This window comes from Budorcas taxicolor, chromosome 10 (genome assembly GCF_023091745.1).
Source record: "Budorcas taxicolor isolate Tak-1 chromosome 10, Takin1.1, whole genome shotgun sequence".
Classification (NCBI taxonomy): domain Eukaryota; kingdom Metazoa; phylum Chordata; class Mammalia; order Artiodactyla; family Bovidae; genus Budorcas; species Budorcas taxicolor.
This window is the reverse complement of record NC_068919.1, coordinates 70,471,023-70,484,494: the sequence shown is the minus strand read 5'-3', so window position 1 is coordinate 70,484,494 and position 13,472 is coordinate 70,471,023. Positions and strand designations below refer to the sequence as shown.

General features: G+C 36.9%; 1 protein-coding gene across 1 annotated transcript in view; it reads right to left on the bottom strand.

The window, feature by feature from the left end:
• Positions 1 to 13,389: 13,389 nt before the first annotated feature.
• LRRC9 (leucine rich repeat containing 9) overlaps positions 13,390 to 13,472 on the bottom strand; it is a 117,965-nt gene continuing 117,882 nt past the window's right edge. The window contains exon 32 of the mRNA XM_052647183.1: positions 13,390 to 13,429. Within this exon, the coding sequence (XP_052503143.1) occupies positions 13,390 to 13,429 (40 nt within the window). The remainder of the gene's footprint in view (positions 13,430 to 13,472) is intronic.

Sequence of the window (13,472 nt, the reverse complement as noted above, 5' to 3'; positions counted from 1 at the left end):
TCTTTTCCTCTATTTCTTTGCATTGATCACTGAAGAAGGCTTTCTTATCTCTTCTTGCTATTCTTTGGAACTCTGCATTCAGATGCTTATATCTTTCCTTTTCTCCTTGGCTCCTGAAAGATGATGCTGTGAAAGTGCTGCCCTCAATATGCCAGCAAATTTGGAAAACTCAGCAGTGGCCACAGGACTGGAAAAAGTCAGTTATCATTCCAATCCCAAAGAAAGGCAATGCCAAAGAATGCTCAAACTACCGCACAATTGCACTCATCTCACATGCTAGTAAAGTAATGCTCAAAATTCTCCAAGCCAGGCTTCAGCAATATGTGAACTGTGAACTTCCTGATGTTCAAGCTGGTTTTAGAAAAGGTAGAGGAACCAGAGATCAAATTGCCAACATCCGCTGGATCATGGAAAAAGCAAGAGAGTTCCAGAAAAACATCTATTTCTGCTTTATTGACTATGCCAAAGTCTTTGATTGTGTGGATCACAATAAACTGTGGAAAATTCTGAAAGAGATGGGAATACCAGACCACCTAACCTTGCCTCTTGAGAAACCTATGTGGAGGTCCAGAAGCAACCGTTAGAACTGGACATGGAACAACAGACTGGTTCCAAATAGGAAAAGGAGCACGTCAAGGCTGACATTGTCACTCTGCTTATTTAATTTATATGCAGAGTACATCATGAGAAATGCTGGGCTGGATAAAGCGCAAGCTGGAATCAAGATTGCTGGGAGAAATATCAATAACCTTAGATATGCAGGTGACACCACCTTTATGGCAGAAAGTGAAGAAGAACTAAAGAGCGTCTTGATGAAAGTGAAAGAGGAGAGTGAAAAAGTTGGCTTAAAGCTCAACATTCAGAAAATGAAGATCATGGCATCTGGTCCCATCACTTCATGAGAAGTACATGGGGAAACAGTGGAAACAGTGGCTGACTTTATTTTTTTGGGCTCCAAAATCACTGCAGATGGTGATTGCAGCCATGAAATTAAAAGATGCTTACTCCTTGGAAGGAAAGTTATGACCAAGCTAGACATCATGTTAAAAGCAGAGACATTACTTTCTCAACAAAGGTCCGTCTAATCAAGCTACGGGTTTCCCAGTGGTCATGTATGGGTGTGAGAGTTGATCTATAAAGAAAGCTGAGTGCCAAAGAATTGAAGCTTTTGAACTGTGGTGTTGGAGCAGACTCTTGAGAGTCCCCTGGACTGCAAGGAGATCCAACCAGCCAGCCTAAAGGAAATGAGTCCTGGGTGTTCATAAGAAGGACTGATATTGAAGCTGAAACTCCAATACTTTGACCACCTGATGGGAAGAGCTGACTCATTTGAAAAGTCCCTGATATTGGGAAAGACTGAAGGCAGGAGGAGAAGGGGACGACAGAGGATGAGATGGTTAGATGGCATCACTGACTCAATGGACATGAGTATGGGTAAACTCTGGGAGTTGGTGATGGACAGGGAAGCCTGGCATGCTGTGGTTCATTGGGTCGCAAAGAGTCAGACACGACTGAGTGACTGAACTGAACTATACAATTCTCTTGGCTATATTTCTCTAAAATTGTAAATCATGTATAACTATCACCTCAGACACTATAAATCATTGAAAATAAAAATTTTCATTTACTCTGATCACTAAAACAGGAAAGTATGTCAATACATTTAATAACAGTTTTCTCAAAATATAGAAAACAAATCTGATTGTCCTCCAGCTAACTAAAAAAAAAATATATTCCAAAGTATCGTATCCTATGAGTTGTATGTTATCTAGATTAGCTTTCTTTTTCAAGTTTTTGTAATTGTACACTTGCACCTTTGCCACTAACTTTAAGTTCAGTTCAGTTCAGTCACTCAGTCGTGTCCGACTCTTCGCGACCCCATGAATCGCAGCATGTCAGGCCTCCCTGTCCATCACCATCTCCCGGAGTTCACTCAGACTCACGTCTATCGAGGCCGTGATGCCATCCAGCCATCTCATCCTCTGTCGTCCCCTTCTCCTCCTGCCCCAAATCCCTCCCAGCATCAGAGTCTTTTCCAATGAGTCAACTCTTCACATGAGGTGCCAAAGTACTGGAGTTTCAGCTTTAGCTTCATTCCTTCCAAAGAAATCCCAGGGTTGATCTCCCTCAGAATGGACTGGTTGGATCTCCTTGCAGTCCAAGGGACCCTCAAGAGTCTTCTCCAACACCACAGTTCAAAAGCATCAGTTCTTCGGTGCTCAGCCTTCTTCACAGTCCAACTCTCACATCCATACATGACCACAGGAAAAACCATAGCCTTGACTAGATGGACCTAGTTGGCAAAGTAATGTCTCTGCTTTTGAATATACTATCTAGGTTGGTTATAATTTTTCTTCCAAGGAGTAAGCGTCTTTTAATTTCATGGCTGTAGTCACCATCTGCAGTGATTTTGGAGCCCCCCAGAATAGGCTTCTTTTTTTGGAGGATAGGAAGTTTGACATAGATAGTGTCCTGAATGCTACAGACCACAGTATTAAATTGCTACAATTATATGAGACCTATATGTTGTAGTTTTAATTGTATGTATCTATGTACGTTTATCTGGTGTTGGGGCCATCCCAAAATATGCTTCAATGGCATATATACTATTTTGAATTAAAGTTACTTAAAAAAAATGAGCCATGCAAGAGGGACACATTTACCTCTCCTCTGTTTCTCTGAAGGTAGGAAATAAATTTCCCATGTTAAATGTGCCCTCCCTGTACCAGAAGGTAGAAAGACAGGGAGTTCAGGGCCTAGAGCTTTTATAAAGAAGCCTTGTTACTTCTTTACTAACTTACTACCGAAGTCTAAACTTTGCTTAAATTCCTTACTAATTAAGAACCTAAGCCTGAGTTTGTCCTGTCAAATCCTCACAAATTTTCTTCATGTAAAAGACATACAAAAACTACCTGCTTTTGGTTACTCTGAGCATCATTTTATGATCTGTGTGCATGAAATTAAGTTGCTTTTTCTACTGTTATCTGTCATGTGTAAATTTTATTATTAGTCCAGCCATAAGAACTCAGGAGGCGTAGTAGGGGAAATTTTGCCCTTGTCCCCAAAGACAGTTGTATGTATACATTAAATTCACAGATGTACACTATGCTGTTGCTTAAAACACCAATGTTGGCAATTTAAAGACTATTTTGTTACTAATAATGGCTTAATATCTAAAACTGAACAGAGTTTGTCACAAGGTAAATTAACCAGGGAAATATGCCAATTTTGACTTCATTTCCATCCTATTGAATGACTGCATTCATTCTCTTTAGATTTCAAGCTCTTCATTCTACTGTTCTTCAACACTCTTTATAGAATTCCAGCTTGCTTTCTACCTATCTTTTAACAGTTTAACATAGATGGCTGGATCAAGTCCATTGTTCCAATTGTATGTAGCTTAAAAAGCTCTGCAGTATTTACTCTTTCCATTGTATCTGGCTTCCCTGAGTGCTCTGCTCACTGCATTTTACTCCTGTTCTCTGTTTTCTAAACCCATTTATGCCTATTCTTTCTGAAGACATTTGTTCGTCTGGGCACTCAAATTGACTTCTCCCCATTTTGTTTTCTTAACTAAAAATGTACCATTAAGGTTGATTGAAATCATTTAAGGGACTTCATAAAAAAGTGAAAGGCCATAGGAAAGTAGGCTACCAGTGTTTGTAAATATGTTTTCAGCCACACTGATAGGATGAAATAATAAATAATTGGAAACTTTAAAATGTTATTGATATATTTTTTTTTACAGATTAGGTTTTTTTTGGTTATTCTTTGAGAAACATATTTGTAAAACATTTGAGGGCAGGGACGGAATGGGGAGCATTATGTTATAATTAAAGATAAGACAAATAGTAGAGCCAAACTACTAAAATTATTTAAAACATTTTAATGTTTTACAGTAAGCTAGATGTAAAACATACAGGTCCATAATTAAAATCCATAGTTTTAAACCACATGATCTTAATTCTTTTCTATTTAAAGGACAGATATTGTTATTTAAAAATAAATGTAACCATAATGGTTTGCAAATCTATAATCTATAAATGATTCATTTAAGATCATCACTGACCTTTTTTCCTATTTGCAACGTTCAAAAATGGAACTCTGTTGGTAAGACATACTTTAAACATTTGGAAATTCATTAGAATCATAAAATTAAAAACTGGAAGAAAATGTACAATATTATTTGCGAAAAATACTTCACATCCATTTTCATTTTGTTTGATCAAAATGAAATTAATCTTTGAAAATTATCAAAATGTCATTCCAATGGATTTTTATTCAGAGCATTTTAGAAATAAATACTCTTATTTTTAGTGATACAATATAAGGAAAATTATTCTAATTTTAAAATTAGCATTTCAGAATCACTAGCATTTTATATGGAAATGATGCTGATGATTTGCTTTTGTTTGTTTTTGAATTTGCTTTTTTATTTACCTAATAATAGATTACATGTGAATAATAAATAATTTTATTTCAGGCAATTAACACTTTCAAAGTGACTTTTAATTTCCTTTGAATGTATTATTCTGTTTTTAGGTTACAGGATTTTATGTTTTTGCTATAAAATCATTTATTTTACTTAAAGGAAAAATCATCACTAAAACAAAATTTTGAGTTAAAAAATGCACAAATTGGGCCAGAGAAATAACTTTTCTGTAGTTAACAAAATAATTTTATCCATAAATCAAAGAAAAAGAGGAATAATATAATATTTAAATTCATATTTTTATAAGATTAAAAACTTCAGAAATAAAACAGTAATAAAATAACTATGTACTTTTGCTGCCCTAGTTCCAAAAGGCAACTGAAAACTAAAACTGCAATTTGGTATAGTTTTTTTCTTTAAAATACTTCAATAATGTGGGTGTATCTAGAGGGTATTATGCTAAGTGAAATAAGTCAGGTAGAAACAGAAAAATACCATATAATCTCATTTATATGTAGAATCTAAAAAAAACCAAAATGAAAACAGATTCATAGATACAAATAATGGGTAGTTGCTAGAGGGGGAGGCAGATAGGAGAAAAGTGTGAAAAAGGTGAAATAGATTTAAAGGTACAAGCTTCTAGCTGTGAATTAAATAAGCCAAGTGATGTAATATACAGCATAAGGAATATGGTCAATAATACTGTTAATAATTTTGTATGGGGACAAATGGTCACAAATCTTATAGTGGCAAACATTTCATAGTGTATGTCAATGACAAATTGCTATGTAGTACACCCAACACTAAACATAATATTGTACATCACCTATATTTCAATTTTTTAAAAAAGAAACAAACTTTCAATAATAGAGGAAAGTATAGAGAGATGATGGCTTCCCTTATAGCTCAGTTGGTAAAGAATCTGCCTGCAGTGCAGGAGATGCCAGTTCAATTCCTGGGTCAGAGAGATTCACTGGGGAAGGGATAGACTACCTGAGAGGGTAACAAGCAGAAATCCTGGGTCGGAAAGATCCCTGGAGAAGGGGTAGGCAATAGGCAGGAAGGCCAGGCTATGGTTTTTCCTGTGGTCAGCTATGGATGTGAGAGATGGACTGTGAAGAAGGCTGAGCGCCAAAGAATTGATGCTTTTGAACTGTGGTGTTGGAGAAGACTCTTGAGAGTCCCTTGGACTGCAAGGAGATCCAACCAGTCCATTCTGAAGGAGATCAACTCTGGGATTTCTTTGGAAGGAATGATGCTAAAGCTGAAACTCCAGTACTTTGGACACCTCCTGTGAAGAGTTGACTCATTGGAAAAGACGTTGATGCTGGGAGAGATTGTGGGCAGGAGGAGAAGGGGACGACAGAGGATGAGATGGCTGGATGACATCACTGACTCGATGGATGTGAGTCTGAGTGAATTCTGGGAGTTGGTGATGGACAGGGAGGCCTGGCGTGCTGCGATTCATGGGTCGCAAAGAGTCGGACACGACTGAGCGACTGAATTGAACTGAACTGATACAAAATTAAAAGGAGGTTTCTCTTAAAATTCTGTGTTGCCATGATGACACTTGAACTTAACTTTTCTCAAACCTTGCTCTAACCAATGCGTTTTTCTTATGGAAATGTTTGTCTTAAGCTATGTTAATGAAACTATATATTTGCTTTAGAACTTGCCTTTCTTCAAAATGGTTCCACCTAAGACTAACTTTTTTCTTTCCTCAAACCTTGGGCTGATAATAGTTCAACAAACCAGTATTCATATCAATTGTTTTATGGCTGGGGGATGACACACCTCTTGCCATCCTATCTGAAAAATGCATATTGTGGGAGAGGGGACTGGTGAAACTCCCTCAGCCTTGAGGTGTCCCTCTTATCTGATTAATAGCTTTCTAACAGACACAACAGCTGTGAAATTAAAAGACGCATACTCCTTGGAAGGAAAATTATGACCAAACTAGACAGCAGACTATTAAAAAGCAGAGACATTACTTTGTCAACAAAGGTCCATTTAGTCAAGTCTAGTCAAGTTTTTCCAATAGTCATGTATGGATGTGAAAGTTGGACTATAAAGAAAGCTGAGCACTGAAGAACTGATGCTTTTGAACTGTGGTGTTGGAGAAGACTCTTGAGAGTCCCCTGGACTGCAAGGAGATCCAACCAGTCCATCCCAAAGGAGATCAGACCTGAGTGTTCATTGAAAGGACTGATATTGAAGCTGAAACTCCAATACTTTGGCCACCTGATGGGAAGAGCTGACTCATTGGAAAAGACCCTGATGCTGGGAGAGACTGAGGGCAGGAGGAGAAGGGGATGACAGAAGATGAGATGGCTGGATGGCATCATCGACTTGATGGACATGAGTTTGGGTAAACTCCAGGAGTTGGTCATGGACAGGGAGGCCTGGCATGCTGTGGTCCATGGGGTCGCAAAGAGTCAGAAACGACTGAGTGACTGAACTGAACTCAACTGAACAGACATAAAACATCTTGTTAAAGAGTAGCAGGGGGGCACCCTTTCTGCCCCCTTCTGATGTCTATGTCAGAAGCTTTGTCTATCTCTTTTATACTTTATTAAAACTTTATTACACAAAAGCTCTGAGTGATCAAGCCTCATCACTGGCCCCGGATTGAAATCCTCCACTTTGGAGGCCAAGAATCCTGGCGTCTTTCATGGCTCAGCAACAACTTTTCATACCCACTCCAGTATTCTTGGGCTTCCCTTGTGGCTCAGCTGGTAAAGAATCCTGCCTGCAATGTGGAAGACCTGGGTTTGATCCCTGGGTCGGGAAGATCCCCTGAAGAAGGGAAAGGCTACCCACTCCAGTATTCGGGCCTAGAGAATTCCATGGACTGTATAGTCCATGGGGCTGCAAAGAGTTGGATGCAACTGAGCGACTTTCACTTTCACTTCACAGAGATGAACAAGAAAAATAGTTAAAAGGAGGTCATCCAAAAGTCTAAGTTTTATAGCAGAGTAATTTTAAAAAGTCAGCCAGTTTCTATACCAAACAAACCAATATTAAATTCATTGACTAATTAACAGAAGTCAGACACAAGTGCTGCTTCTACTCTTATAAAATTATAATTTACTTCTTTTTATGTAACATTTAATTGGAGCTAAGAGCCTACAGCATGACTAAATAGTAAGAGCTAATGTTTTAAAACATTAAACACTTCTCATAGTGTATGATAGCTTATGAGTAAATAGTGAAATGACATGTTACTTAAATATAATGACTATTTTAAAACTAGTCATGCATGCCTGCAAACATACACACACACAGAGCCACACTAAATAGTCTATGCAAGGGTATGTTCACAACCATAGTTAATTTTGTGTAAGCAGTAGAAAATAAAGTAAATAATAAAGTTCTAATTAACATTTACAGTCAATCTTCATAAAAGTCAGAAGATTACTTCATAAAAATCAGATCACTTCGACATCTATATACTGTTCAGCAATGCAGGTTCCTTGCCTATAGTTAAAAGGCCCTAATTTTTTGCTTTTCAGATTGTTTGTAGAATTGTCTTTAATGTAAAACGAATAATATAATTATGCATTTGACTGCACTCAAACTTATCAAGACATTTGCTAGGGGGTAAAGAACTAATTTTGGAGTAGCCACCATGGTCAACAAAACAGTCCAAAATGCAGTACTTGGATGCAGTCTCAAAAATGACAGAATGATCTCTGTTTGTTTCCAAGGCAAACCATTCAGTATCACAGTAATCCAAGTCTATGCCCCAACCAGTAATGCTGAAGAAGCTGAAGTTGAATGGTTCTATGAAGACCTACAAGACCTTTTAGAACTAACACCCAAAAAAGATGTCCTTTTCATTACAGGGGACTGGAATGCAAAAGTAGGAAATCAAGAAACACCTGGAGTAACAGGCAAACTTGGCCTTGGAATGCAGAATGAAGCAGGGCAAAGACTAATAGAGTTTTGCCAAGAAAATGCACTGGTCCTAGTAAACACCCTCTTCCAACAACGCAAGAGAAGACTCTACACATGGACATCACCAGATGGTAAACACCGAAATCAGATTAATTATATTCTTTGCAGCCAAAGATGGTGAAGCTTTATACAGTCTACAAAAACAAGACCTGGAGCTGACTGTGGCTCAGATCATGAACTCCTTACTACCAAATTCAGACTTACAGTGAAGAAAGTAGGGAAAACCACTAGACCACTGAGGTTTGACCTAAATCAAATCCCTTATGATTACACAGTGGAAGTGAGGAATAGATTTAAGGGGCTAGATCTGATAGATAGAGTACCTGATGAACTATGGATTGAAGTTCGTGACAATGTACAGGAGACAGGGATCAAGACCATCCCCATGGAAAAGAAATGCAGAAAAGCAAAATGGCTGTCTGGGGAGGCCTTACAAATAGCTGTGAAAAGAAGAGAGGTGAAAAGCAAAGGAGAAAAGGAAAGATATGAGCATCTTAATGCAGAGTTCCAAAGAATAGCAAGAAGAGATAAGAAAGCCTTCTTCAGTGATTAGTGCAAAGAAATAGAGGAAAAGAACAGAATGGGAAAGATTAGAGATCTCTTCAAGAAAATTAGAGATAACAAGGGAATATTTCATGCAAAGATGTGCTCGATAAAGGACAGAAATGGTATGGACCTAACAGAAGCAGAAGATATTAAGAAGAGGTGGCAAGAATACACAGAAGAACTGTACAAAAAAGGTCTTCATGATCCAGATAATCACGATGGTGTGATCACTCATCTAGAGCCAGACATCCTGGAATGTGAAGTCAAGTGGGCCTTAGAAAGTATCACTACGAACAAAGCTAGTGGAGGTGATGAATTCCAGTTGAGCTGTTTCAAATCCTGAAAGATGATGCTGTGAAAGTGCTGCCCTCAATATGCCAGCAAATTTGGAAAACTCAGCAGTGGCCACAGGACTGGAAAAGGTCAGTTTTCATTTCAATCCCAAAGAAAGGCAATGCCAAAGAATGCTCAAACTACTGCACAATTGCACTCATCTCACATGCTAGTAAAGTAATGCTCAAAATTCTCCAAGCCAGGCTTCAGCAATACGTGAACCGTGAACTTCCTGATGTTCAAGCTGGTTTTAGAAAAGGCAGAGGAACCAGAGATCAAATTGCCAACATCTGCTGGATCATGGAAAAAGCAAGAGAGTTCCAGAAAAACATCTATTTCTGCTTTATTGACTATGCCAAAGCCTTTGACTGTGTGGATCACAATAAACTGTGGAAAATTCTGAAAGAGATGGGAATACCAGACCACCTAACCTGCCTCTTGAGAAATCTGTATGCAAGTTATGAAGCAACAGTTAGAACTGGACATGGCACAACAGACTGGTTCCAAATAGGAAAAGGAGTACGTCAAGGCTGTATATTGTCACCCTGCTTATTTAACTTCTATGCAGAGTACATCATGAGAAACGCTGGACTGGAAGAAACACAAGCTGGAATCAAGATTGCTGGGAGAAATATCAATAACCTCAGATATGCAGATGACACCACCCTTATGGCAGAAAATGAAGAGGAGCTAAAAAGCCTCTTGATGAAAGTGAAAGTGGAGAGTGAGAAAGTTGGCTTAAAGCTCAACATTCACAAAACAAAGATCACGGCATCTGGTCCCATCACTTCATGGGAAATAGATGGGGAAACAGTGGAAATGGTGTCAGACTTTATTTTTTGGGGCTCCAAAATCACTGCAGATGGTGATTGCAGCCATGAAATTAAAAGACGCTTACTCCTTGGAAGAAAAGTTATGACCAGCCTAGATAGCATATTTAAAAGCAGAGATATTACTTTGCCTACTAAAGTCCGTCTAGTCAAGGCTATAGTTTTTCCAGTGGTCATGTATGGATGTGAGAGTTGGACTGTGAAGAAAGCTGAGCGCCAAAGAATTGATGCTTTTGAACTGTGGAGTTGGAGAAGACTCTTGAGAGTCCCGTGGACTGCAAGGAGATCCAACCAGTCCATTCTGAAGGAGATCAGCCCTGGGATTTCTTTGGAAGGAATGATGCTAAAACTGAAACTCCAGTACTTTGGCCACCTCATGTGAAGAGCTGAATCATTGGAAAAGACTTTGATGCTGGGAGGGATTGGGTGCAGGAGGAGAAGGGGACGACAGAGGATGAGATGGCTGGATGGCATCACGGACTCGATAGACATGAGTCTGAGTGAACTCCAGGAGTTGGTGATGGACAGGGAGGCCTGGCGTGCTGCAATTCATGGGGTTGCAGAGTCAGACACGACTGAGCGACTGAAGTGAACTCAACTACAAGAACTAATTTTACTGTAGAATTTAAACATTTTCCCTAAGCTATATACACTGAAAGAAAATGAATAGTTTTCAGTTTCTACACACATTAGGGCTCAACAGCTGATTAAACAGCACATTGGGAATGGTTACATGTCAGTTCATCTGCAATAACTGAAAAAGCAATGAATTTAGAGTTGAAAGAATATAGAATTTGGTGTGATATCTTTTCCTGTTAGGGCCATTTTTTTTTAATCTATGAATGTAGACAGTGCATATTGTATCTACTTCATAAGCTATTAGGATTGTTGTTATTTGTTGTTTAGTCACTAAACTGCTTTGCAACCCCATGGATTATATAGTCCACCAGGCTCCTTTGTCCATGGGATTTCCTAGGCAAGAATACTGGAGTGGGTTGACATTTCCTTCTCCAGGGGATGTTCCCAACCCAGGGATCAAACCTAAGTCTCCTGCATTGGCAGACAGATTCTTTACCACTGAGCCACTAGGGAAGCCAAAAATATGGACTAGTGGTTTATAAAAATAAGTACTACTTGCTTGTTTTAATTGGTGGTGAAGTGTATTATGAATAGTGTAAAATTTCACAGTTGATTTACTTAAAAAACATCATTTAGAGCAGATCTAAAGCAGATCTGTAAAAACATCTCTCATGTTCAATCATATTTTCATTTGTTTTGTTGAATAGGAAGGGGATGAAGTTATAAATATTGCTTTAAGAACTTCACATAGCCAACAACTTAACCTGTCTGGGCAATCCTAGGGGAGTATTTTGTATCATCATCTGCTTTCATGGTAGAATAATCTTCAGAACTACTATGCCAATTATCTTAGTAATCATCCCCTCATTGCTTTCATATGGAATTATTTATTTATATTAAAATGTTCTTAAGGTTGAGTCAGTGTCTGTTTCTGTACAGCACCCAGAAATGCCTAAATATGTTTGTTATTATTCTCAGTGTTTGTTACTATTAAATTATTACAAATTTACTTTCAGGAAGAAATTCAGATTTAATTAAAATGTTATAATAAAAATATCTCAATTGAACAATGTGTTCATAAAAAATCAAATGGTAGATCTCAAATATATTAGAAATGCATAGAAAAAATGGCTAAGAAAAAAAATTTCAAACATTAAGTGGATGCTGAATAAGATATGTTTTTCCTGCTTTATACTTTTCTACTCTTGTAAATTTTTCTCCAGTGAAAACCTGTTTTTCCCATTCAGTTTATTATTTACAAAGACACTTTTTACTATAAAAGTAGAACATACTGAGCATTTCACTTACACATAATCATGAGAGGAAGAAAAAGCAAATGATGCCAAGTTAGTAGCAAATAATAATGAGCAGATGCTTATCACAACACTAGTGAAAGCAGTTTTCAAAACTAAAGGGTGACAAAGACATCTTCTGGACATCTTAAGAACTGCATAGTTCCTTTCTAAACAAAGGATCTTATTTGTACCTTAGAGTAATAGTTTAAACACCATGCATTAAGAAGGGTAAAATCAATCTGTATTAGGTTTGAAATTTTAAATATTACATGATTAAGTTACAAACATACAGCATTTAAAGACACAAAATTATTGCATGCACATTGGAATTTCCAATATATCCTTACAACTATTTCCAGATAGATTATAAAATACAAATATTTCAGTAAAAATAATTTATTTTCATGTAAGGAACACATAAAATAATATGAAAATTATATGCAATGTTGAACTGCTACCTGAAAAATTTAAACAGAATACTTCATGAATCATGGGACCTTTTGATATAAAAATATGATTGGCAATTTAATCATTGAAAGAACTGTGTTTAATATTCAAAACCACATTTGATTGATTTGAGATTTGTCCTAGTAGTCTGCAATATAATTATTTTAGAAAAATTATTTCCAGTGAAATATGAGTCCAAATTTTAAATGTGTCCACTCATTTTGAACATCTGTTTACTTAGCCTACAACTTATTTGTAAAATTATATTGCTATGGGCACATTTAATGGATTTTATATATGAAATAGTATTCTTTTATTCCTGTAGCATGAGTTGCACTCATAGTTAGCCATCTTCAGGAAGTATTATTGATGTTTATGATTTACATCTCTAAATAATTCTTAGGACAAACCCCATTTAATGCTATTTAAAAAAATATATAGTCCTAAAAAAACTAATCTGTAGTTCAACTAACAAAACTCAACCTGATTTAAGAATAGTTGTGTTTGGTAAGAAATGTATGCTTTAGTTTTAGATAAGCCTAAATGGATAGATATTCTACAAATGAAAACATACTTATTTCCTAAACTTACCTTTGCTTAGTATCTTTATATATCAAGCCAAAATGAGATTTTACAACTAAATGCTTCCAATAACAGGACTAAATATTTGATTCTTTGGACTTCATTTTATGTCCCTTGTATCTTTTCAAATTGTTGTATATTTCATGATTTTTCTAACACAGAAAATCAAATGAATAAGGTAACTGTAAAGAAAGTTTAAGAGAGGTGATATTAAATAAAAGTCACCAAGGATGATAGAGATTATCTTCATATGGAACTGAACTGTTTCAGTAACATAAGTAATGTGATTATCTTATATATATTTTTTATCACCAACACTGTCTGCTAGTTTTTGCACAACTTCTAAGCGGAAATAGGTTTCTTGGTGTATATTCAGTTCTCTAGGCAGTTACATTCGATTTGATCTTGGAAAGTGGCTGCCAGGAATTCTGTCAGAAACAAAATATTTATGAGTTAAGTAGTGGTGACAAT